Source organism: Anser brachyrhynchus (assembly GCF_964034855.1).
Source record: "Anser brachyrhynchus genome assembly, chromosome: 5".
Lineage (NCBI taxonomy): Eukaryota > Metazoa > Chordata > Aves > Anseriformes > Anatidae > Anser > Anser brachyrhynchus.
In genome coordinates this window covers 2,248,272-2,275,977 of record NC_137699.1, presented here as the reverse complement: position 1 = coordinate 2,275,977, position 27,706 = coordinate 2,248,272, and the positions used below count along the sequence as shown (strand labels likewise).

The 27,706-nt window shown below is 37.5% G+C and overlaps 1 protein-coding gene across 8 annotated transcripts in view; it reads right to left on the bottom strand.

The window, feature by feature from the left end:
* Positions 1–27,706, bottom strand: part of SBF2 (SET binding factor 2) — a 255,910-nt gene that overhangs the window by 204,702 nt on the left and 23,502 nt on the right. For 4 of the 8 annotated variants that reach the window (XM_080593227.1, XM_080593223.1, XM_080593226.1 and 1 more), the window contains exon 2: positions 4,971–5,059. The exons of 1 other annotated variant lie outside the window; for it this stretch is intronic. In XM_080593227.1, the coding sequence (XP_080449353.1) occupies positions 4,971–5,059 (89 nt within the window). The remainder of the gene's footprint in view (positions 1–4,970; positions 5,060–27,706) is intronic. 3 more of the 8 variants (XM_080593221.1, XM_080593228.1, XM_080593225.1) reach the window with 1 other exon arrangement.

Sequence of the window (27,706 nt, the reverse complement as noted above, 5' to 3'; positions counted from 1 at the left end):
GTTTTCATATCCCAAGTCTCAGTTAGTTGGAATCTGGAAGCTGAATCCAGCATTTCATAAAAGACATATTTCATGTATAGTTAACAGCTCATATCTGAAGCTGCTTAAAGGTCTAGAAATGCTGAGATCAACACCAGTGCATAGTATGCTCATACCAACAACATCAACTCCTCCTCTAAGAGGAAGCAAGCATCCTGCTTGCTCTCAAGGGGATGCACACACTCTTTCTTCAGAAGCATTTCTCTTTGCATCATAATGCTTGTAATGCCTTTCTCCAAAGGAAAAAAAATATAAAATTTTTACAATTTACAATTACATCTTATAATTTAAGTAGTTATTTGGATAGGCCATTTACTTGTATAGAGATGTATGTTCAGTTGTCTACTTGCCTATGTCTGAAATCAAAATTATTAATAACTGATAGCTCTACTACTACTAATGGTTATACCGGGAAATTTTCTTCCCTTTACTCACAAACTGCAAATACATTGTATCCAGTTTTAGACAATGAATCTATTTCCAAGTGTAACTTTCATTGGCCTAATTAGCATTATCCTCCTAACGCTGAGTAATGCAAATGACACGTAGTTCAGGTAATTTAGCCCTCTGACCAAAACAGGTATACACTGTAACACTTGAATACCAAGGTATGCAAGTATACATTGTAACACTACATACCAAAGCTTCCTCCTTTGATGTATTACTAATTAAGATGACTAGAAAGGTTTATAACAGAATTAAAATTGGCTTATAAATAAAAAAATATGCAGAAATGTAAAGCCAACTCATGCAAACAACATACTCTCTCAAAGATTCTTTCTACAAGAGAGAACAAGAAGTTTGACCATCCTAATATAAAACCAGTGTGTATCTCTCTTGATTTTGGAGTTATTTTTAAACTTGAGGTGTATCTGTGCAAAGCTGAAACGACTTCTCCAGACAAATCATGGTGAAGGATACCTAAATATATGTACCTAAAATACCACGCAACTAATCACACTGGTAAATTTTAACTGCATACTCTAGAAGCTGATGACTTAAATGCTTCTCTGAGAAAAATGCTTTTTCTTAAATCTCTCTTTGTTCTTCAAAATCAGTTTATTTCCATGAAGCATGCATGAGAAAACTCACTTTGGTCTGCGATTTGTCGGTAAACTAAAGATGCTCAGATTCTGAGCTGAAATTATAAAATATGTTCCCTATTTTGCCCTTTGAACAGCCCACAGAAGATTCTAGCATATTGGAGAAGAGCGTCCTACTGCTTTTGAAGTAACGCAGTCAGTAGAATACTCATATGAAATGTTAAGAAATCTCACACCTTATTCTCAGTTATATGACATTCAACAAACAGTTTAAAAAGTATCCTTAGTGTCCTTATTAGCAATTGTAATAATCAATAATCCATTTTAAAAAATCTACAGGATGTTTCACAGGAATTTGCAGGTGACTCCATTCTCAATGTTTCTCTGTTCAGTTATAAACAAAACAAAGGTAGAAGCTGTAAAGCTGTGAAAGAAATGGAAAATGCAAAGAACGAAAAATCAAGAAAAATCCTTTCAGGTCATTTTACGAGATGCAGACAGGTAGAAGCTCTAAGAAAATACACCGACCAAGACCTACTGAACACTGTCATAGCTTTGCTCACTTACCAGTGACAACAAGAAACCATAAAATTTATCTACCAAGATAAATTCAAACTCTTGACTTCAATAAAATTTCTTATAGTGTATTTCTGTTGAATTTTGGACAATGTGTTTATTTCAGAATTGATGCTTATGTTAAACAAAACCAGGATGTTCCTAACACACAGCACATAGAAAAATAGAAACAGTTGAAGTAACACTCTTGATCCTTAAAATGCAGAATATACACACACCAAATGTAATACCCTTCAGGAAAGTTCAAACTGCAATTACATTTTATAGCGACCCAATTTTCACCATATCTATGTCAAATTAACTAAACGACAAATACAGTGAATGCTACAAGTTCTTGCATTGTCATAATCTTTCCTTAGCAAGATGTCTCTCACTCAGCCTAGGGCAGGTCTTCCCATGTTAGCATTTTTCAAAATGATGTTCAACAAAATGAAAAACATTATCTGCAATGCTTTTATTATTCAGCTTAAAATTACCTGAACTACTCTGTTTTCTACACTGACTTTATTCAGGTCTCAGAAATCTGGCCAAACTGGAGTCACTTGGGGATATATGCAGGGTTGTGGGGAGAGTAGAGCCCTCCATATAAGTCTTGGAAGATTTTGTCTATTAGTTTTTGGGCGGAGCTTGGGCAAACTGCATCTCTACAAGCTGTGCTGATCACTAGGGTTCTAAAAGGGCATTTTCCATGTTAAAGTACTAAAACCTGGGGAGTGGGTAGGGGCATAGGTCTTCTCTGAGATTTCTGCTCCCCTTGTTTCATAAAATACCAGTAACAACATGGATGGAAATGGTATTAAATCACATCATCCATTAGCTGCCATGACGAATTATCTGATTCGACCTAAATTATTTGTCCAAATAACTTGGACATTCAGTGTCCAAACTCACAGACAAATAATACACTGCATAAAACACCCGGGGGGTGGGGGACGACCACAATTATCAGTCAACAGTCTCAGTGATTCATGGTAGAAGAACTAGCTTAAGCCTCAAAAATAAAATTCCCCCTTCAACCCTAACACTAGACATGAAAAGCTTTGACCTTTTTTTCCCTTCATGAAAACACAGTGGATAACACTATTTTTTAATACAAGCCATTGTTGTTTTGGTTTGGTTTTCATTTCCCAGTTAGAGAAACCATGTAATTCCATAAAGATCCTTCATTCAAAGGGCAGGAAACACACTTAAGGGATTTTAACTCAAATTCTTCAAATTCTTCATAGAACTAAGTACTATTCATAAAAATGTCTATCTTCGTTCTCTAACATTTTTGTCAACTATTCTGTTTTTATCTTCTTTCTCCTTTTTTTTCCAGGTTTGCATGTTACCCACCTGATGATATTAATGTTGTCCTTAAGATGACAAGCAGAAAGTCGTAGCATAGTGTTTCTTCTTTTCTTTCCACCAATGCTGATTCATGCTACACTTAGCCAAAAACTTGAACATAACATCCTGCCCGTATCTGACTCTCACAAATGATTTACTTTAGCACATGATCTTTGCAATATCTCTTTGATCTTAATTAAATAAAATTTTATTACCAAGTTTAGATAGCAATTCAAAACTTGCATAATTTTACAGACTAGCTGAACAGATGTCCTCAACTTTTAAGTAGCTAGATTTCATTTTACTTGGGAAGTTTAAAGTATCAAAGACTTCGCTTACTGAGTCATTTGGGTACAGATACAGTATGAAGTAGCTTCACTGCTTTAAGTAAAACTGTGCTCATTTATTTCAAAACATCATTGTAAACAAGCTGTGTTACTTTGAAATTGGTAATTTATGACAAAAAAACACCTTAGTATGCTTCAGATGCTTGCAGTTGTTTAAGGCAAGATCAAACCACCTAGTTCAACCCTAAGAGAGTGGTTTAGAAACAAACAAAAAACACCTAGGCCTTATTTTTCTTCTAAAGACCTGCAAGTGTATACTGTGTAAAATAGTCACTTATCTGAACTCAGTCAGTAGTCATCGAGCACACACTGGCTAGGCATGTACTAAGAAGACAGCTCCCAGACAGAGTAAACAACAATTGCTATACATAGTGGTATAATGTTGTAACAGTAGTAGAAATACTCCAGAGAAAGCAGGAGCTTCCATTGTTTCAGCACAGCACTACATTGCTAAATGTAGTATTACGCAAGTGTACCACAAACACTGTAACTATCCATCACGTGTATCGGAAATAATGCTTACACCAGTAATTAATGTATGACATCCCCCCAGAACATAAGGATTGTGCTTGACTATGAAGAAATTTAGACCACACTTGAAAACGAGCAGCCAGTCATGTACACCAGCACACAGTGAACACAAACCTCTGCCATGTAAGAGCAGGCGCAAGCACTAAGCACCAAGATGCCCCTTCCTCCTTATACAGGAGAAGATATAGCCAAAGGCATGACTCTGTGAGCTAGCTGAACAGCACTTGAAAGGTATCATATCAATAAAAGCTTGCTATGTCTGCTCTATCTGTGTAATAAGTTTAATGAAGCATCAGTGTTTTGTCCTCTGCAGCCGATTTTGTCCTGCAGTGCAAAGACTTCTATTGCAACATTTCCTACAGACCATCTCCTTCCCTAGCTCATCCTGTCCCAGAAGTTCCTAAGTTCATAGCAGTAAGTTTCACTCTGACTTCTCAGAAACCTAATTTGCAGTGTATGACCACAGTATTTCATTTCTTTGCAGGACTTTTGGGGCTGTGTATCTAGTCAACTCCTGACCTGGATGAGTAAGATAAACCTACATATTGCATCTCACATCATCAGACCAAGGGAAGGAACGAATGAATTATCACAAGGAGTATTTAAAATAGATCACTGTATGCTAGTCTTGTTCAGCACAGTTTTCCTTAGCACTCCTTATGCTATCTGATCAGGACAGAATACTGGGTAAAGACCAACCCTTTTAATGAAGCCAGTTAATCATGATGTTATTTTAATTTATTTATTTATTTATTTTACAGTATACAATTACACATTTTTATTTATTTGAAAATGATTTGAAAAGTCATCTGCAATCTGAAGGATGCTTCTAAAAAATGTAGTCAATGATAAACTTATTGACACAAACCAACCATAAATACACTGTAACTTTGCAGCAGACTTACTGTATTCTAGGAATATCTACTTACATGTAAAGAACAGTAATAAAATATTATTCTAAAAGCCATTATCTACCCCCTTTACTCACATAACTTGTCTCCATTCCCTGTCAAGATAAATAATATGTTATTGTGAAGGCAGACACATCTTCTAACTATACATTAAAGAAGTTCTAAAAATTACAAAAATTACAGTGCAAACTTACCAACTCTATTCCCTGTGGAAAAGGAGTATCTTCCCAGTCCTTCTGAGGAAATCTTTGTATTATTTTTCCCAAACCTTCTGCTGGGCCTGCTGAAAAATAAATTCAATTACTGAAAGATAAAGTTCACATACGAACTGGTGAAATTTCAACTGCCATAACTTTTAGAATATTTTCAGAATATACCAATACTAGCAGCCCAAGAAGCTAAACAGGCTCCTCAAATGTGTCTTGAAGTCACACAATAAATACAATCTTAATATTCTCCAGTAGTAACATGAGGAGTCGCTACAGGAAATGAAGCTGCAAGCTACATCCAGCCTACAGCTGCCATGCATATTTACAGTGATAAATGATTTGGGGCTATTACAGGCTACAAACAGAAGTAAATTAAAATAAAAAATAATGGATCATTATTAGAAAAATAAAAAATGAAAATCAAACATTTGTCAAAAAGCAGTCTTCCAAAAAGGTGAAGTTCATAGGTTAAAAGTTTAGACAGTTTACCTAGAACATTACAGTGCCCTGACATGAATCAGTTCGCTTCCTAGGACAAGTCATCAGCAATTTTCTGCACTGAAAAGCGTAGAGAAAAAATGCTTACTTCTACTAACTTTGCTCATCCAATTCTCTTGTTTTCCTTCTTTTTTTAAGATACAGTGCAATAGATACAAAGCCCTTCAGACAAGCCACAGATGTTCAACTGTTGTGTTCTGTCATCCTGAATGGTACAGGAACACATGCATAAACATGAATCTGCGTGTTCCTCATGCTGGAACTGTTGGAGAACATCTTGAAAAGAACCTTAACCTTTTTTACTGAAGTTTAGCTCTGGGATACAGCACAATGTAATGTAGCAAAGCAAAAGTAAATTTACTTTAACCAATATGTCATGGTGGTTTTTAGCTGGAACAGTTAATTTTCTTCGCAGAGGTTCACACAATGTTGTCGTTTGGATTTTTGATGAAAACAGTGGTGATAACACACCTTGTTTAGTTGTTGCAGTGCAGAACTTGCACAGAGCCTAGGTCATTTCAGCTGCTGGTGCTGCCCTGCCCGCAAGCAAGCTGAGGGTGCACAAGGAGCCTGGAGGGGACACAGCCAGGACAGCTAACCCTGACTGGCCAAAGGGGTGTCCCACAACATGTGGTGTCAAGCTCAGCAATAACAGCTGGGGGAAAGGAGGAGGAAGGTGGGGAGGCATGTAGAGTGATGGTGTTTGTCTTCCCAAGAAACTGTTCCGCATGATGAGTGCTGCTCTCCTGGAAGCAGCTGAACAGCTGCCTGCCAATGGGAGGATTCCTGGTTTTGCTTAGCTTGTGCACACAGCTTTTCCTTTACCTAGGAAACTGTCTTTATGGCAACCCAGTTAAGATGAATCTTCAAAGAGTCATCAACATAAAGAAAGATCTAACTTAGAAATAAAGTTTTGTGGAAGGATGCATGAAGGATACATTATAGCAATGGCCCATTTTAAAGGATAAATGTGGAAATGAGTAGTTCTTAATCACAAGATACAAGCATTGGAAGAAAGAAGTTTCCTATCAGATGTGAAGACAAGTAAAGAAAAAAAACACAAAACACTTAATCCTTCCACAGAGAGTTCCTATGACAGAGATTTGCAGATCACAGAATCACAAAACAGCTCAGGTTGGAAGGGACCTTAAAGATCATCTCGTTCCAACCCCTCAGCCATGGGCAGGGACACCTCCCACCAGATCAGGCTGCCCAAAGCCCCATCCAGCCTGGCCTTGAACACCTCCAGGAATGGGGCGTCCACAGCTTCTCTGAGCAACCTGTTCCAGGGCGTCACCATCCTCTGAGTGAAGATTTTTGTACGAATATCTAAACGTCCCCTCTCTTAGTTTAATGACATTACCCCTTGTCCCATCGCTCCCTGATGAGTCCCTTTCCAGCTTTCGTGCAGGACCCCTTTAGGTCGTGGAAGGTACCTAATAAGGATAAAAGGTACCTAAAATAGCATTTATCTTAAAGTGTGTTATATATTGGAAATATTTTTGAAGCTTGAAACTGCAGTTAAGCCTTCTGCTCTGCAGGAGGTCGGTGTGTGTGTGTGTTTGATATGGATTATTACTCTAAATATTGTTCAGGAGGAATAGATTATTGGTATGCAAATACAAAATGAGCATCGCATTTACTCCAAGTGTTTAACTATGTGAGTAATGATAAAAAGGGCATAATCGGTGTCTTAGCTACACATATGAAATAAGCATGCCTGATTTGGATAAGGCAACAAATAATTTGCAGAAGGGAATGGCTGGGTAACAATTTCTGCAAATGTGTGTGCAGTAAGTACAAACCTAACAGAAGCATAACCTTCACGTGTTTCCTTTCTCTGCTGCAGATGTTCAAATTAATTCATGTATACCAGATCCAACTACAAGTAGACCATCATCAAGTGCACCAACGGACTTAACTGCCTCTTCAGGCTCAGATTTAACTGAAAACATCACAGTAGTGCCTAACGCAACTGAGACGGAACGAGCCTTGAAAAATGTGAAATTTCGGGTGATATGTGTAACTGAAACAATATTACCAACAGAGGGGACTACTACAAAAATGCCAGAGGAATACTCACCAATTGACTCTCCTAACTACACTTCCCGTGCTGGCTTTAAGAACGATGGCGTTGTCTTTGGAGGTAAAGGCTATGTATGGTAGCTCTTCAGGTAGGAGAGCTGGTTAGTTACACAGATGTTAGTAGGAAAACTGTTTACTGCTGGTTTTGTTTGCTACTCCAGCATACAGGTTTTTTGCAGATCTCTGTTAAGGAAAAATCAAAAAATAGAACAGGAGGAAGGAATGCTTACATACATCATTTTGCCCTTTCAGTAATGCCTATGCCTTCAGCATGCATTCAGATACATCCCCTGGTGTCCTAGATTTTGTATGACAGATAAAGTTTCTCTCTGAACTGAGGCACTCTGCATCAGGTGGGCTTCAAAAGTGCATATGCTGACATTGTGACAAACAGCAGTTTCCCATTCCACTCCACTGTACAATTCACTTGGTTAAAATAGAGAAGGAAGTAACTCAGTAACCTCTGTCCCTCTCTCCACTGCTTTCACTGGTTAAGTAACAGCCTTTGCCCATTTTATCTAAGTAAAATAATAAAATAAGATGATTAAGGTTTTCCAATGAAATAATAAGTGCTAGATCCCTACCACATTCCCTCCACTCTGTATCTACCCTTTCCAAAGGCTCCTTTCAAGGTCCCTTCATTAATTCTTAACACTACAAGGACATTCCTTTAATACCAAGTGAAAGTCCTGTTAACTAGAGCTAATTAAACAAACGTGTTGCCCCATTAAACAAACACACTGAGCAGCCTGTGGACTTGCAGCTCAGCCTCCTCAGTTAGTGCCTCCAGCAACTTCACAGATCCCCAAATTTTTTTCCTGTTCATTTCGATCCATTTACTGAGAGCAACAGGAAGAACTGGTAGACATTAATATAGGCACCTTGGTTTTAAATTGGAAAAACAGGTTATTTCCATATTAATGGATTCAGATAGTCACAGTCAGCAGGATGGAAAGGTTTCTGTCTTTTGGTATCCTCTCAGATAATGTCAGAGCTGCCCAAAACCCAGTGGAAATGCCATAACCAACACTGCTCACTATATGGAAATTGATTACATGGAATTTTTATTATTATTATTTTTCAAGACTGCTTAAACTCAGATGCATTAGCCACATCCCTCGAACTACTTAGTGTAGCATACACATGCATGAGCACAGCATGAAAGATGACTGCATATTAACAATGTGTTCCATGTAAAACAGTAACTGCTTTCATTATTATTTATGTATGCAAAACATGCTTGGCAGTAACAAGTAATCAAAAGAAGCGCTTTCAACAAAATCACTACCATTACTATTATCAAACACCCTACAAAAGCAAGACTCTTCCTATACTTTAACTGAAGTATTTTGCAATTATTTTTCTTCAATTTTTGAATAAGATATTTAAATGTACTATAGAGTACAAAAATTGTGATGATCTTATAGTAATTTTGAAAGATGTGATTTCACACCTACAACAATGAACTACAATTTCAGTTGCATGACGATAAGTAGAACAAAATAATAATAAAAAGAACTCCAACAGTATCTTTATCTTGAGGATTACTAAAGTCAATCTATTACAAACCAATGCTGACCAAACAGCAAATTAGACTTGAATTTTTAGACATACATTTTTGTGCCTGTACAATATATATATATAGCTAATTTGTCCAAGACCAGAACAAAATTTTAGCCTGTAAGAATTCTGAATCAGCAGTGTATACCTTAAGAAATTAAAGAAAAAGCAACTTTTCTCCCCAGATAAACTCTTCTAATCTGCCCTCTTTCTCATTCCCTTCTTCCCATCTTTCTCTTTAAGCAATACAAACATGCAACACATTAAAATTCTGGCACAATTTGCTGGTTCCTGAACCCTAGTCCCCTAAACTCCTTTCTTATATAAATCTTTCCCCATGAAAGGTCACATGCCATCTCTTGCTTGCTCTTGGAATTCCAGAAGCAAGCTGTTAATGCAACTTACATTCCAAATTAATGAGAACTATGATAAACTCTGTCTTTTTACTTACAAACCCATGATAAAAATACATTTGAGTTGTACATTTGAGTTAATAATTACACAAGCAAAGCTCAGGGTATAAGCACTTTGGCGATCTGTAAAGAAAACTACAATATACATCGTTTTCAGTCTGCACAGAAGAAACACTACTGATCATCAAGAATGAGGGGGCACTACACAAAGAAGAATTAATCCACACAAAATACTTCAAAGCTACCATTATACATCCTAGATATAAAGTTACTAAATCATTTTGAGTACTCAGAGGCAAAGGTTTACATGTTGAAATTCAGAAACATACTGACAGTGAAAGATACACAGGTGCAAGTGGCAGAGTAAAGTGCTGCTTATCATTCTTCACAAAACAGTACTGAGTACTCAAGAAATAACTAAAATCTGCTGGGAAGTGAAATCTTTTGCATCGATGCTCTTAAACAATTTGAAACAGCAGAGGGTAAACTTTTTAAATCTAACAGAAGACACACAACAAGAATGCTAACAAGCAATTAATGGAATTGGAGCCCAGCACAGATAAAAGTTGTCACAGCAACCATTATTAATACCAAACTGTGCTGACTCGTTTCCACACACAACGACCTTTGCTTCTCCTCAACACCTATCAGCCATACCTACAAGCAGCCAACTACCTGAATTCCCCCGCAGATCACAAGAAACCACTGGTAACATGACCTTCAGCAAGATCAGATAGCTGAATGTGAACATGACAAAAAAAAAAAGAAAATTAGAGGAAAACTCTCAATTTTACCAATTAGAAAGATCGGTAGACCATTTTTACCTAATGCTTGTATAGTTTGCAGACTGGTTCCCCTACTGAAATTAGTGTTTACAAATATGCATGGATTACGTCAAACAACAATAGCTCAGATTAGGAGGATATCCTTTAAGAAATAAACACTCAACATAGCAATTGTTTTAAGACATACCACTGACACCTAAGCAGAACTGAAATCAACCTTCAGTTCATAAACTGAGAGGTTCCTGCCCCTAAATCCCAATACAAATTGCGAGCATGGCCCCTTTATGGGTCCCTTTGGGCTCCCTTTAGCAGGTCTGCATTCTTCACTCTTTCTTCACAAAGAACCCACCCAAAATAACTGCCTTCCAGTTTTCCCCACCTTGATGTCTTCCTGTTCTAGGGCTGCAGCAGGGAGAAGGGTGGCAGAGGAATAAAATAGTCTAGATGACAGCAGAATCAAATTTGTATCAACACATGTTCCCAGGATTTCTTGTTTTGCACACTTTACGGTGACATTTTCTTTAAGAAACTGCTTCTTAAGGAACAAGACTTAGATTGGAGCTTACTGGAAGCTGGACTAAGAAAGAACCAAAGAATTCAACTCTTCGGCACTATCTATGGCCTCTGGGGAGTGCTGTTGTGGTTTCTGGTGTGTTTAAGATGGTCTTTTCAGTCCTGCCACCCCTGATAACAGAAGGACTTCTGTTAGTTGGCTTGTAACTCTCCAGTTATGCTACAGAAGTCTTGATGCCAAGAAAAAAATATCACAAAAGATATCTCTGTTTTAGAAGAGTTTAACTCAGTCCCGAGATGGAAATCAGAGCTGGAACCAAGGTGAACAAGAACACTAAATACCTAGAAATAAAAATATTTCTTTGATAGGCCTAAAAAACATGGCACAAAGTTCTAAAAATCTGCTCAAAGCCATTGTAACAAATTACAAGTTATGTGCATCTTAAAGTCTGAAGTAGAGTGGACATTAAAATTTACCTAAAGAGAATTTAACTAGTATATTCTACAGAGGAAACACTTTACTGCAGCCTAACAGTCACAAAAGGTTAAAAAAAATGCTGGTGCTTTTAGCAAGACAGACTTCCCACAATGACCACAGATATTATTTGTGCAACTGGCAAAATTCATAGTCAGTTGATCTTAATGAAGTCAAAGAAATGCATTCAACAGTCTTGGGAATCTGAACGACAGACATCCTGGATGCTTGCCATATTATCAAGGATATAAAAAATAACAGGATAAGATGATCTTTAGATCCTTCGCTTTGTAAACAGGAAAATGTGTTGAACTTCTCAGAGAAAAAAAAGTTATATTTTAATCCTCCCCAAATGTACTGACTGGGGTGCAATTGCCTAAAGTAACTAGGAAAACAAAACTAACATTCACATTTTAAAGAAAATGTACAGCATTGAAGAGGCTTTCAGGGTAGGGTGTAGCTGCATTACCGAGACCGATAAGCCGCACTTTTTGCTACCCCGAGCCAACGACCTGTCATGTTTTGACAAATGCTGTACTCTAGTGTACTTTTGCTCATTATGATATCATTACAATACCAAAACACACCTCCATCCCAAAAGCTACCCACCTCCAAGGTGTGACCACCCCTCTCTGAGCATGCGCTCTGAATTTCTTGGAGCCTATTCCTTTAAACGGAGACGAGAAAACTTTTCACCAATCATAACTAAGATATGCTTGACTAGAGTCACTCAAGCTCCACCTAAAAGACAGAAAGTAATATTAATCGGCCTAAGAGAGAGGGGATGTCAGGGAAGATACCATCCCGAGGACCTCCTGACTCCTGGGATCAGTCGACGGGCTGAGCCTTCCTTCCCCCCCCATTGGGATGCCTTTGGGTGAGATTTGAACACTTGGTTATACTGTGTGTCTCCGCAGAAACTTAGAAATCTCTATAGAGTCTTTGTGCCTTTTAACGCGTTAATTTCCAGGCTGTGCACCTGTGTATTTCATGCATGCTAGCTTGCTTTTGCAGACAGTAACTATCGCCGGCAAACCAAAGAACCTGTGTACCCGTTGCTGTAATAAATTGTGCATTGTTCCTAGCCGTGATAGTTCTCATTGAACGTGACTAGAGTAAGGACGGTTATATGTTATTGGTGAATCCGTGACCGTGGTAGTTCAGTGCTCTGAATCCGACCAGACCCATATCGGTTAATGCATTATTGGTGAATCTGTGATTGTGATAGCTCAGTACCCTGAATCCGACCGGACCCATAATGGTTAATCGGCTACATCCCTTAACGCAACACTGACACTGTTAGTCAGAACTACCTGAGACACTTGGATGGTCCCATTTCCTGAATGTCTCAGTATTTGATTTTGGTACTTTTCTGTTTGCAGAACCAATAACCTATCTTACGCACAGAGAAAGGAAGCACAGAAAAAGTGGTCTGTGTCCCCAGAGGACACACAAGAAGTGGCCCCAATCCATACCACCAAATTGCAGGTCAGTGCCTTATTCACAGGATCATCCTTCCTGCTGTTGCAACAGATATTTTCCTGTGCAGGTCAACTACTAATCTCTTCATTCCTAGGTATAAAAAAAAATCATTTCTGTGCTTTGTAAATAAAGGAAGAGAAAAGGCCTCTATTCTACAGCTTATATTTTAATTAAATTAAAGCACAGAAGAAAAAAATGGCAATCTATACCATATCTCATTCCACTAAATCAACAGTTATTTCTCTGAAAAGAAGGCTGTCGATTCCTACTCAGTAAGAAAACCTTTAAAGTAGGTTTGGGAAGTCTTGGAAAAATTAACCTTTAGGAATGAACTTCATCCAGTGCAATGCAAAATGAAAATGGACAAATATTATACAAAGCAGAAGAGCAAGGAAGCGAAATCAGAGGAAAGTGAAGCATGGTCAGAATGAAGAGGTAGAAGAGTGAATAAACAGATGTTATAATCATTATTGGTTCAATGCATATTTACCTACTCCAACAATGTCTAATACTGCTCAGTATCAGACACAACAACACTGGCTGACAGCACACAAAATGATTTGGCCAGCCATTACTCACTCCATCATTTTTTCTCTCTCTGAATAGCCACATACCAAACATCACGAAGTCAATTATACCTGAAAATTTTTTAGCCATGTACAGTGCTATCTCATTTTGAATGCTGTGTTTTAGACCAAAAGCTTAGCAACTGGTGGCAATGACCTCACTGACATTTTTCAATTGTTAATTATGTAAAAAAAAAATTTCCTTTTGCTGCTGTGGCAGCTACTGTTTTTAAAAGCCTATGTAGCAATTTTGGCAATAATCTGAAGTGTTCTTTAAAACTTTAGGACTAGAAACTCGAGAAAACACTATAAGGCACTGTCTAGAGCCTATAAAGGTGTCAGTTACTGTTGAAGAACCCTTCATTACCACCATACTCCACCTTTCGCTGGGAATCTCATTACCCCCAGATTTTATCTGAGTAAGTTACCGGTGCATTTACTACAGCTTGGCTCTAACATTTGGGCCTGCAGAACCTCCTTTCCAAAAAGAACTCTGGGACACACTACACTTCCAGACATACATTACATTTTTGCTGGGTGGACAATAACACAGCTTTATAAAAGTCTTGAAAGAAAATAACTGACAAGAGAAAGCAATGGTGAATGTTAAAACACTTTCAAGCTACTCCCTCACCAATGGTTGGCATAATAGTCAAGAAGTTGGAAAAAAGCTTGGGGGGCTGGAAGGGAGAAAGTTTCCTGCTCACAGACAATTCCCCTTTTTGTTTGCAAACAACTGACTTCTGCCAGCTTTTGAATAGGAAAGGAAGACCAGACTTAAAAATAAACATTCTATATTGAACAAACATTCTTTTGAACACATCAAACTGAACAAGACTTCCCCAGCTGTCTTGGAAAAATCTGTTCTATTTATTTTCAAGGAAGGTATAAAAATTAAGAAGACAAAACTGCCCTCTGCTTTGTACTTAGAATCCAGGTCTTAGAGCTTCTCTGAGTGCTCGAGGGGAAAAGAAAAAAAAAAAGAAAAAAAAAAAAGGGGGAAGTACATCTTTTACAACAGTTTTTCGGTATCAGTATGCATTTAGGGGATTCCTGAACATGAAGATTCAGGTGTAAATGCAACAGTTATAAGATATTCTCTAAGTGTCAAAACACTTCTTTTGGCTATTTATTTCAAGTACAAGCATGCTTTAATGTGTTTTTTTTTTTTCTTTTTGCAGAGTAGAAACAAAACTAAGGCGGGGGGAGAATGCTACATCTATTATTTTACCAAGTACAGGTTATTGTTCAGATATACAAAATAATAAAATAGAAACATCTGACAGCTAAGATAAGAAATATGAGAAGATCTTACAGCTTTTGGAAGTGTCTAATCATGCCTGGTAATAGACAGAGAAAGTCATAATTATATGCATTGTATGCATAATTATATGGATGATATTACACAGATAACAATTCTAAAAAAAATTCAGACTCAGTATGCTGAATATGGAAATATGCCATTAAACTCTGTCTAAAAATGTCAGAAAAACAGTTTGCTTTTTTTGGTTTTGGCTTGGGCCCATGTTTTGGTTTTGTTTGTTTTTAAATCAGCATTATTTGTACCTGTGTGAACTTTGAAAAATAAGGTTGCAATGCTGAGACAAAAAGAGATTCTTTCTGTGACATTCTGGGGAAATATGAGAGATCATGTGACAGCAACAAAAAGACACACTGCTCAATGTAATTTCACTTTAAATGCTGTCTGAAGTATCATAAGAAATTTTTCACTTTGGAAGACCCATGTATATCGTTATGAAAATAAATTTTTAATTGGTCCTTTCAGACCTTCCAATATTTAGCCAAGTTACAGACAAAAACTCTGTATGTGATGTCAAAGAAAATTTCTTAATATTGGAATTCTATTTTCATAAACATATGCTGAATAACAAATGAAGAAGGGAAAAATCAAGTTAAACAAAGGGAAAGAAAAAAAATCATGACAAAATGACAAAAAAATACTGAAGATGATCTAGATGAGGAGAGCAAGAAGGAAGAACAGGTAGCAGCACTGTGAGCATCAAGCTACTGAAGGCTGAATTCCCAAATGGCTTGATCCCAGTTGTTAGAATCTCAGTTTAATAAGCTCAGAGCACAGATAATTTTTTTAATATATCTTTAACACCTGTTCCACATGCTGTCTGATGTGCAATAGCATTTTTATTATACTGTAAGTTTTTTCTAATACAGAATACATCTACAGTTCTATGGGACTACCTAAATACACACACACAAAAAAGTTTCCACAAAACTTATCAGAACTCAGTACCTTCAACCTCTTCTGAACTGCTAGCTCTCTGGCTTTCACAGGATATCTTCACTGCTCCTGAGTTGGTTTCCTGAAGAAACGAGGCTTATGCAATGCATCTTGTGTTAGCCTGTAGGTTCTCTCTACTCCCTTCAGCTGCTAGCTATAAGCATAATTAAAATAAAAGTAGGAATACAAAACCAACCTGATAATATAACAACAACATAGTTACTATCAAACTCAATGCATCATTCAGAATGATGCCTTTTGTATTGTTTATTCTGAGATCCAAACAAGGAAATTTTTCTTTTACAGAAACTGTGTCTTGAGCTCAGGAAATGCTTCCAGAACTGATGCACACACTACCAGAATAGTATTCGATCTAGCCTATTTGAAAGAACAAGATCAGTAGTAGCTGAACACACATGTTGGAATAAGCAAACACACGGGTCTTCTTTCGAAAAGATCTGTGAAGTTTTGGACAAAGACATTTTTAAGGCAAAGACTTCCCTCGGAGCACACATTTATATCCAATGATCTGAAAAAGTGGTTTTGTTTGAGGGAAGGGATCATAGAGCTTAAATTCTGTCAAAAGAAAAGAGCTTTGAAGCTAACTCTCATAAAAATGGTGATTCAAAAGCACATTCCAAAACGAAAGACAAAAATTTCATGCCTATTGCATCTATAAAGTCAAAACAATACAAAGCAAATGGGTTTCTCAGAATGTATATAAAATATTTTCCCTATTGGAGAGGTTCATAAATAACCACTAAGAGGGAAAAAAAAAAAAGTTTGCTCCAAAAATTACAATGGTTTGTGTAACAGCATTTAAGACCTCCTGTCAAGAGGGAATTCACGCAAACATTAAGAGTGCATGAAGAATCTTATCCCTACCTCAGTCTATCTTTGAAAAAAAAGATAAAATTAGAGTACTAGGGTGAATTATCACCTGAAAATGTTGCTGATGAGGAAAAATGTCGCAGTACAAGACCAAATGTGTCTTCTCAAGCTTTGACTTGTTTTAAAGGCACCAGGGAGTCAGATATATCTAATTAGCAGGGAATGCAATGTTGCAAAAGAGTAAGCAAAACACTTCCCAGAGCTGGCTGATAACTTTAGTTCAGTGTGAGGCTCACCAACATACAGACCCATGATAAGCAAGCAGAGTGCATTTTTTGAGAGACAGAAAGAAGACTGAGCACAGATTTTCTATGCTATGAGGAAGAAAAAACACAGCAGTAGAACACAGTTCTAGATGTCTTGACTTCACATAATTGAAGTAAAAACTTTGACTCTCTTAGCAAAAGATTTATCTTCACTACAAATCAGCATTTTTTTCTTAGAAACTGAATGTATTCTGCCTTTCCCTAGATCCTCATCTATCTTTTGAAGTAAACTGACCTATGTAAAGCATACGGGTGGAGTAGGAAAAGAAACACACAGTTACAAGTTCAATTGGCTTAGTATTCCTGATCTCTATGAAAAAAAGAGATAAATGGCTATAGCAATAAAAGTGATTTCTGTGATTGATTTTAAAACAGTCTGGCAGCCAAACATTTTGCAGCTACCTGTGAAGTATAAAGAGCTAATAACAAGAAAAGTGGTTGTTTTCCTTTTAAAACCAACAGAATATACAAATCAATGTTATAAAGCCATGCCATTTGTCACTATTTAGATCTCGGTATATTTTACAGAAACTATCTGAAAAATTTACTGAAATATCCAAATATGCTGGCTCTTTCTTCCAAAAGAAATTATATTAAAGTCCTTGAAGATCAACTTGTTAATGAGATAGTTCTGCATAGTCTGGTTTCTAACATCTTTATCGGTTTGATGCTAACATCAAAAGTAGCTGAGCAATAAAGTAAGTTTATTACAAGAACAGAAATAGCTGAAGATGCTCTTCTAACTCTTCTACCAGGTAGAAAGGTGTTATTTGAGTTACCAATCACCACCACTCTCTTTTTGGCTAACACACCACACAGAGTTCTCTGCACTACTCCATTCCCACATACAGATCACAGATGAAAACTCTATTACCCTCCTTTCCATAGGAATAATCTTATGAAACACATAAAAGAAACACAAGAGAGCACTGCTTTAAATGCATAAAGAAAGCAAAAATGTGAAGTTCAGATTTTTTTATGCAATGCTCAAGATATTCATAAATAAGGAGGAACTACAAGTTCACATCTTTCAACTCTTCTTTCCCAAAATTATCCCGAATTTAAAAGATATTAACAGGCAAGAACTTGTTAGTCAACCTGCACCAATACACGCAGGCCTGGATCCAATAGTGGCTACTATATTTTTATCAGAAAATCCTGTCAGCTTCAGATTTGAAGGGTTTGGGTTTTTTTGTTTTGTTTTTTAATTTTGGTAACACTGTCTCAAGAACTACCACCTCATAAAGGAATAGTATCTGTATCGTCTCCTATAGTTTCAGAATCTTGCATTGACAGGTATTATGCTGACAGATCTGCTTCATTAACATGATATAAAATACCCTGCACCGAGTGCTGATGCAGCCCTGAAACTCCCTGCATGAAACGGGGTATAAACCAGTGGTGGGAAGTAGGAACACATGTACGAGGTTATATTGTACTAAATAATATCGTTGTTTGGACCATTAGATATAAGGAGAAGCCGTTTAATTTTCAAACATTTTGCCTGATAATTTACCTTCGGTCCAACAGCTGTACTCAAAAGATATTTTCATTGTTGCAGATGTCAGAACGCAAACTTAATATTTCAACTTATAACACTTTCCATCCTAACACCTCAAAATCTCTAATAAAGGACACTACATTTGGTTACCATGGTGACAGATAACCTGTCAAAACAGAGATAGCCCATCTTATATGCAGAGAAAGATTAATTGCTCAAAGCCACAAGTAAGTGATAAAGTTTTATTTAAAACATCCGTACAGCTACTTTATGTCTTGGCGAAATGTCTCCACCAAGGGGTTTCAGTTCTTGTGTTGCCATACATCTGAACTCTTAAAAATGTCATTTGATTTTTATTAAGCAGTACTATTGCCACAAAAAATAATTCTTACCATATTCTGTTCTCAGCTGTAGCCTAATAATAGACATTCTTTAAACTTCAGTAAATAATTCTCTTTAATTTTGTGGTATTCTTATGTAGTCTGCATATAGAATGCTTTCTTAATGTAACAACAAGAAGAACTCTGCAGCATAAAAGGCACTAGGCAGTGATTCTCCAAGAGCGTTTTTGGTATTACAGTAGTTCTGAAGAAAACAGCAGCTAACACTCTTATATATACTTCTGAAGCCCTGCCAGGATGTAAATTGAATGACCTGACATGAATTCTAACTCACAGAAAGCCTAGCAATTCAGTTACTTGAGATGGAAAAAGGCAAATTACTGGAACTGAAACAGACTATCACACTCCACCCACACAAAAGGGAAACAACAGGGAAGGAATATTGCCACAGGAAGTTTACTTACCAGGAACCAGAGCTGAAGCTACAAGGTGCTCACGCAGCACAAAACATCCTATTACTTGAGGCTGGAGAACACTCTAATGCAGAGTGAGGAATGCATTCAACCAGAATATCTTGTCTTGAGAAATAAGGTGCATACAAGGCTATGCATGGCCTTTCATTTCCTCTACCTCTTTCACTAAAAACCACAAAAAATAAAGGAGCCACCTAACAGAGACAGGTGTGGCACTGGTTAACAGGGGACCCATATGTAATATCAGGGGAAAGTCTGAAAGAAAAAATACTGAAGAAGAAAAGCTATGAACAAACCCCAAGAAAAAATACAGATGGGCAGAAATTAACACAAAATAAGACCTAAGAGAGTTAGATGAGCTTCTTGCTCAAGCTGCTATTTCAACATAACCCACATGCCCCTTCAAAAAGTGGCTATAACTTCAAAGTCATCCTCCTAGCATGATAAATGCACTCAGTACATGCTTTTCTGCAATTTACAAGGACAGAATTTTCTGCAATTTACAAGAACAGTCTTCTCTTGACAGAAGACAGGCTGGAAGGTGTAGCACTTTAATAGCATGATCTATGGCAGCTAGTAAGGGAATAACAATTTCAGAGACTTCACCAAGAACTGCAGAATGTCCAAATATCAAAATCGCCTATATATAAAAAAGTGGATAATCAGCGACGCACCTTGTCTTTACCTAGGGCTAGAAAGATCTTTTTTTTAAAACAATGGAACCTGAAAAACATAAACATGGCTAGACACTCTGATGTAATAAAGAGCGTATCCAAGAAAGTTTGGCTACAAACACATTTAGAAGCAGAAGAGCTTCCAGTTGTTGTAGAAAGGAAAGCAGGACGATATCACTGATCAGCACTGATCATTACAGTTCATCATTCCATTATTATGTCTGCTGCTTATGGTTTAGAAGCAATACAACCCAAATTTGTATATCAGAGTTTGAAGCCCTATGTAGGTGAGCTATTGACTGATGATCTTCCATGCACCTATTCTCCCTCCTCCCCCCAACAACTGGCGTATTGAAAGAGAAAGTACTCTGCATCATGTTATCTGTTAATCTAGTAACAGAAGGTGAGGTTACCCATCAGAGCCGAGCTTTCCCTCGCTTCAAAGAGCCCAAGCCATAGTACATGGAAGTAAAACTTCTTCTCTAACCAAGACTACAGTTCTTGCACAACAGAGCAGTGAAACCGGGCTTCCCATCTCTCATGAAACACATCTGATGTCACTGTTTTGGAGGATTTGGAGAAGTACAAACGATGAACAGTACTATCACAGCAAATATAAGAAATGTTGACCCACTTGCCAAGGAAACACTTGCCAGAAGAATTCAGAATCCACATACTTGAAGTCATCCAAGGTAACATTTGGTGCAATGAGTCACATGAGATAAATAGGTCATCTGTCATAAAAGGAAGACGTACTGATTTACCACAGTGGTCAGCTGAGTAGGCAACTGCAGAACCAAACTTAAAGACCGGAACCTGTTTCACAGGAAGTTCTCTCCTCACCAAGGATTCAAGAGTAACTCCAATTACTACACAACTTGTAGCGATACAGTGTTCAGCTTTTGCACATACTCATTTTTACAGTCAACTCCACAAACCAGTATCATCAAGGTCTCTCTTAATAACTCCTGAAGAAATGTCCTAGAGACAACTTGGAGTAAGAATTAATCCTGTCTGGTTTCAGCGGGCAGAAAGTCAAAGAAGAACAGCTTGTTCACTTCAGAAGAGCTGTGTGAAATAATCTGACGGCCCAAATGCACTGAGGAAAAGGAATACATGCTTTTGCTGAAATCAGATGCGTGCTTACGATACTTGGTTTTGAACCTGGAACTTCTATACCAAGTGCCAATCCATATGAAAAAGGATTAAAACCTTTCCTAAAAACCCCTTAGGCACCATTTACCTCAAGTCTCTATTTACCCTGTGAACAGTGAAACAACAGAATTTGGAGGCTTTCAGGGATGGGGTGTACTGGGTCTGGTGGGGATAGAGTTAATTTCCTTCACAACAGCTCACATAGTGCTATGTTTTAGAGTTGTGACTAAAACAGTGTTGATACACACCAATGTTTTAGCTATTGCTGCAGTGTGTCAAGGCCTCCTCTGTTTCTCCTCTGCCCTCAAAGTGAATAAGGCTATGGGTGGACAAGAGGTTGGGAGGCAACACAGCTGGAACAGCTGACCCAATTGATCAAAGAAATATTCCAGTACCATATAAAACATCACACTCAGCAATAAAACTGGGGGAGTTTTTACCAAGTAGACATTGCTCAGAGACAGGCTGCGCTTCAGTCTGCTGGTGGGAGGTGGTGACTGATTACTTTTGCATCAGTTGTTTTTTTTCTTCACTTATTTAAATGTCTTTATCTTAAGCAACCATTTTCTCTCAGTTTTGCCCTTCTGATTCTCTCCTCCATCCTCCTGTGGATAAGTGAGCAAGCAGCTGGGTAGGGGGGGGCTCATCTGCTGGCCAGGGCAAACTTACCACATAGACAATTCAAAGAGGTTAATCAGATTTTCTTAACATGCAATGGCATCCAAGCTGCAGACAGATGATAAAACATGACCAAAAAGCATGGTTCCATTCCCACACTGAAGGGCATCCTCAACTTATTTCAGCAGGTTTCATCATCCTTTCCAAGAAGAAAATAATAGTTCCAACAGAGACCACATTCTGGGAAGGTTCTGAGATACTACTTTCATGAAGGTGAGGAATTTTCACTGGAAGAGAATGAATTTTCACTGGAAGAGATGAACCTGCTTAGAACAGAATAAGCCTACAGTATTTTTTCTGTGATAGTGTACTGTAACCAGCCCAGACTGACCAAATGCCTGCACTGTAGCCACAGATAAGTAATAGAGCTCTTGTGAAGGCAAACCTAGAACCCAAAGATAAGGAGGATGACTGCTACCATCACAATTCTGGCACCTTACCTTCATTTTCCTGGCACAAGTAGCCATACTGTCCAAGGGCCAAGGTCTTAAAGACAGCACTACGAGCATATCTTAGCTTTGTCTTCCTGGATTTTACTAAATGAGCTGGTGCTGAACAGGTTGACAAATTTATGATGTAGACGGAAAGGTAATATCCTCAAGATGGACTTTTTAGGATGGATACACCTGATGAGCTTGCTGACAAAAATCTGCCTGGCACCAAAGTTGTGCTAAATGGTCTGACTTTAGATGACATCACCTTGTGGCAGACACAGGCCCTCAGATCCAGGGAGATATTCAGTGCCTTGTCAAGAAGACAAATTTGCAATTTGAAAATCTTGTGGGTTTTTCAATTGTTTGTTTGTTTTTGATAAATGTTTGGTAGATCATCTTAACATTTCATGGTAAGTGGGATACAACATATGTGGAGTACAAGATGGAGACAGTTCTCAAGTTGCAAAAGAGGAAGTCGGGAAGCCAGAATATTCTTGGATAAAGAACAAATACAGAACTTTTTCTGCCACTTTGAAAGGAAAACAATTCACAGCTATGGAACACTCCATCTCCCCAAGGAAGAGACGTGCCAGAAGCATTCCAGCTAATGCGTCCATGTGTTTTCTCATTCTCCACGCACAGAGCATGAATGTTCCATCTACAGAACCGGTAAAAGGAAAATATTCCCCACTCTCAAAAGTTCAACAGTAAACGGTGTGTTCATATTCACGTGGGCTACAAATTCAAATACAGAACTACTCATTCTGTAGTACTTCAAATAAAAAATGCATTACAGAAGACATACTGTTAAAGGGCCCAGGAAGCCTTCCTTCTGTTTATAATATAATTCTGTAGAAAATCCTATTGACCACACTCCCATAAGGATATTTTAACCCTCTGGAGTAGAGGACAAAAGAGTACAACCAGGGACAATTGTTCTGTACTGATGTTCTCTGTTCCCGTATGTTCTTATTTTTGAACCATACAAGAATTTCAACAGTGGAATAGAACCAGATGTATCAGAGAAAGTCTTTTAATTCTGGCACATTCAGGCAAAGTCTGCTTTAAATGACTAAACATGACTAAACCTTAAATATTTAATTTGGGAGAGCTGCCTACCTACCCATGACATGTTGCAGTCACTCAGAGAGAACACTTTAAAAAACAGCCTAGGAAAGAAACCAAAACCAACAACACTCCACTCCTACCTCCCAAAAGAAACTAAATGAAAATTGCATCTGAAGTTCCAAAGGAAAAATCATTGGACAGGAGCTCTACAATGGAAAGACTTGTAAAACTCTTCCAGAAATAAGTATCACCTGTATATAAAGAACACTGGTGTAGGATAAAAATCATCTGCGCATTAAGCTCTATGCTGTTAGTTCAAATGTGCTGGTGGAAAAAAAAAAAAAAAAGAGTGATACAAATGATTAATGGTTAGGAAAGTAGGAAAGCCAAGGACTTGCTTCACTTCTGCATATAATCCATGCGTACGTATTTCAAAAGATTGTACAAAAGAAGGCCTATTAAAACTATGCTACCTACCTATCTACAAGCAAATATTCACATTTACATACAAAGCTACTGCACTGCAATACCATCTACTGGCTAGGACTCTAGCACGCCTTCTATCTAATCTGTATACCATTTATGAGTGTCCAAATGGTATATCATCAGCAATAATTGGAATTCATTGAATTCTGCATATATCACAATCATAAAACTCAATGGAAATGTTAAGAAAGTATTCAGAACCATAACACAGCACCACATACGTTAAGTTTTATTCATCTGTTTTTATTCAGATGAGTATCATCAAACTGAACCTCCACTGTAAGCCTTAATTAGAAATGGCACCTTTAGTTTTAAAATGCAAAAAACAAAATTGGAGCAAATGATTATGGCTTAAGATTTCTTCATTTCCTAGATTCCAGACCTGGAATGTTATCACTGAAGAACCCCAGGGGCTACAGGCACCACCTTCTTTAACACACAATCTCCAAAAGAAAATACTATGCTAGTAGTTATCCAGCCTTGCCACTACATGGAAAATGATATTAAAAGTGCAAAAGCCCCACAAACTTTACAATCCTGTGGGACCTGCATGTGTAATACAGTCTGAATGTCAAATTGCCAAATTACTTCCACCTGTTCTTAAATGTATCCTTCCAGATCGCCACAGCTACAAAAAGGAAAGAATTTCTCTGCGTGCTGGAAGTGACACATGAAAAAGACACCCCAAACTATTCCGAGATATCCTTCCTTATGCATGTTGTCACCTTAATTAAGTACAGATTTTTTTAAACTCCAGGGGTATCTGAAACCTACCAAATGTTCCGACAAAGATGCCTAGCATGTCATGCTGACTTGAAACAAGATGTTAACTAGCTTTACTTTTATAAGACCAAAACTCTGTCTTTTGGGATGAGTTTTGACCCAAATTAGACCCGTAAAATGAGTGTCGATCAGTGCGCACTGGGCCCCAGGTAACTGCTCAATGCCTATCGTAGAATACACAGCCTTTCCAAATCCTGACACTGAGTTCCCCATCACCTGCAGCAAGAGAAAAGGGACTTGCCTCAGCTCTGAGGAAGAATACGCTCTTGGGAGCCAGTTACAGACTGCTCAATCAAACATTTGCCAGGAGCAGCTGATAATAACAACTTAAATGGTATTTTAATGTTCACGATTGATACACTGATTTCCACCAGAGACACATGCTTACTGAATTAGCTGCAGCCTTCTGTATGAGCACCTGAGCACCAAAAGTAGCTGGATAACTAAATACATTTTGCAACACAGCTAGCTAGGACAAACACCTAAAAACGACAGAATAGATATTTGCCATTTCAAATTAATACATCCAGTAAGGTCTCACTGTGCAACTAAATTCTAGTAATTCTTTTACATAAGTAGATTTTTATAACAGAACTTGATGCCAGTTAAGCTTAATTTGTCAAACTGATAGATGATACTCACTTAAGTAAACAATACTTTTCCAACAGAGGTCTGCATTTTAAGTACTCTTTGTCCTGTACAATGTCATCCAAGTCCCAGTTGTTTTCATTGCATATCTATAGTATCAATGAAATGCATTTTCAAAAACTCTTTCTAAACTGTTTTTCTATTTGTTACCCAAAACAGGAGCTCTTAAAGATGCTGTTGTACCATTTAATGGGATACATGCAAAACCCCACCACTGTTTTTTTAGGACATGCTTCTAATCCCTTCCTTTGCGTCCTCAAAGACTATCCTCAGACCAACTAATTCCTAGAGTAGGAATTGTCAGAGTAGTTTGCATACCCTAGTATACATCTTTACACAGAATTTTCACTTTTCAAACTTTTCAATACTATTTTTCCTCATTTCAATTATATGTGTAATATTTTATTAAATGGGAGACTATGTCTTTTTCAACAACAACAAAAAAATCAACAAAAAAGCCCTCTAATTCTTGCCTGCATCTGATGAAACATTGACTAGAGTACCAGAATTACACCTGAAATGTTAACTTCCATACCTCAGCGTTTATTTTTCTTGTACCGCTAATAATACAGCTGAAGGTATATTTTCTACTACTTGGGACCAAAGAATATGCAAAAGTATAACAGAAGTTCCTGACTGTGCAAGATTGGCCTACCACTTCAAATGTGAGAAACTATGCTACCATCAAAAGCAGCATGGCAATTTGATGTGTTTTTTATTTACCTTCAGGTTAATATATGTAGCATGTTTGAAATCTTTCTCCCCACTCCATAACTAAGCCTGAGCTGCTTCAGGAGGCAGGGGAACCCATACTAAGTGGTAAATATGTTTTACAGAGGAGCATCAAGGTGCATGGAGCCCTCCACCCTACCTGTTTCTGAAGCCCATTTTGTCCTGGCTCCTCCCTGGCAGTCAGTCACTTTTCCAAGAACAGAAGCCAGAAAGCACAGCAGGAGAGGGCAGCAGAGGCTGCTGAAAGCCATGGCATTGCCTAGCAAAAGTAAAGCCAAATATCACACCTGTTAAGAAACAGCTGCACTTCTCAGTGTATAGATGGTGGAAACAGCATGAAGGGTACGAACATGGACAGAAGGTACACAGCCTGATTGCATATCATTTAGCTCACAGGTCTTCAGGGAAAAAATGCCTACACAGAAAGAAACTCATAAAACACTGTAAAAATATACATTAAATAAAAACTTATGCGTCAATATAACGCACATATACTTGCCTTTTTCATTCGCTAATTAATTATATAACATATCAAACATTTCCTGCTACTCTGATTTGCTTTTTCATGTTTTTCCCCTTCTATAAAAGAAAAATAGCAATCACAAAAAAATCTAGAACAACTCCAAACAAGTAACAAAGCCAATAAAAAACATTGTGCAGTTCTCTTAACACTGAATGTGTTATTAGCACTGATTTCCCATTACTCCACAAACAACTTCCTCTAGTCAACTAACCAGAGCACTATGAACCATATAAAATGAAGTACGATAAATGAAAATCTCAACTTATTGTGAATTACCTGGATGTAAACTGCTGTGAACTAATATTTACCGTATCTTTTTCTACCAAGAACCAAATATGTTCGTGAACTGCCACAGGTGCCAAGCTACTCAGACATATATATAACAGTTACTTTGGGGGTTTATCAACTGGATCAACATATTCAGAAAATTCTGCTTTCGCAGAGATATCAAGTGTTGTTGTTAGTGCTACCTAAGATGCCTTCATCGTTGTTATATGGCAGGGACATACTACTTCAAGACAAAATATTATTACAGTTTGAACATCAGAAGCTAGCTATTTAAGATAACCTAGAATATATTGAAAAAAATCAAAACATATCTGTAATTAAAATCCAACTCAGGTGAAAACTGATTGTATGATACAAAGCAAAATTTAGAAGCTATGCATAATTTAACTCCTAAACACACACAATATACCTCCACAGTGTAGATGACTTCCAGGCACTAACAGTGTATCTTTTCCTTAACATTACCTAGGAACTAATACCTACATTCTCAGCTAATTTTACATTAAAATTTTTCTTTTAATACCCTGAAATTACCTGTGTAGATGTTCAGAATTGTAAATAAAACACTTCTATATCCAGTCTTACTTGTACAAAATAGTGTGAGCTAGTAGGTGGTGCACTTTACTCCTAGGGCAGATTCTTATCCACAAAAATGGATTGGCAACTCATCATGCTAAAGGAATAAAAAAGAAAATGCAACGACTATCTAAGGCAGTAAGCTTGAATTCAAGCTGTCCTTTTAGAGAATGACATAAAATGAGACGGGGGGTAGAAAGGAGTAGAGAGGAAGAACAGGATCAGTAAGTAATGAAACCAAATGTAATATACGTAGGAACGTTGCATTTGTGATGCAAATTTGATATAATAATACACTCTTCAATTAGCTTCTTTCAAATGTGCTTTGTGATTCATTGTTAAAGAAATAATTCAAATGATTCATTAACAAAAGAATGAATGATCTAATATGGTTGTGAGTTAGACAATGTACAATCTAGAGGAAGGCTGCCACAGGTTTAAAAGTAAACTTTACCTTAACAAGTGAAGCATTTTTTTCATTTTGGTTCGAAAAAAAAAAAAAAGAATGGACCTACCTCTGAATAATTTTAAATTTCAAGTAAAACTTTCATAAAATCACACCTATATCAC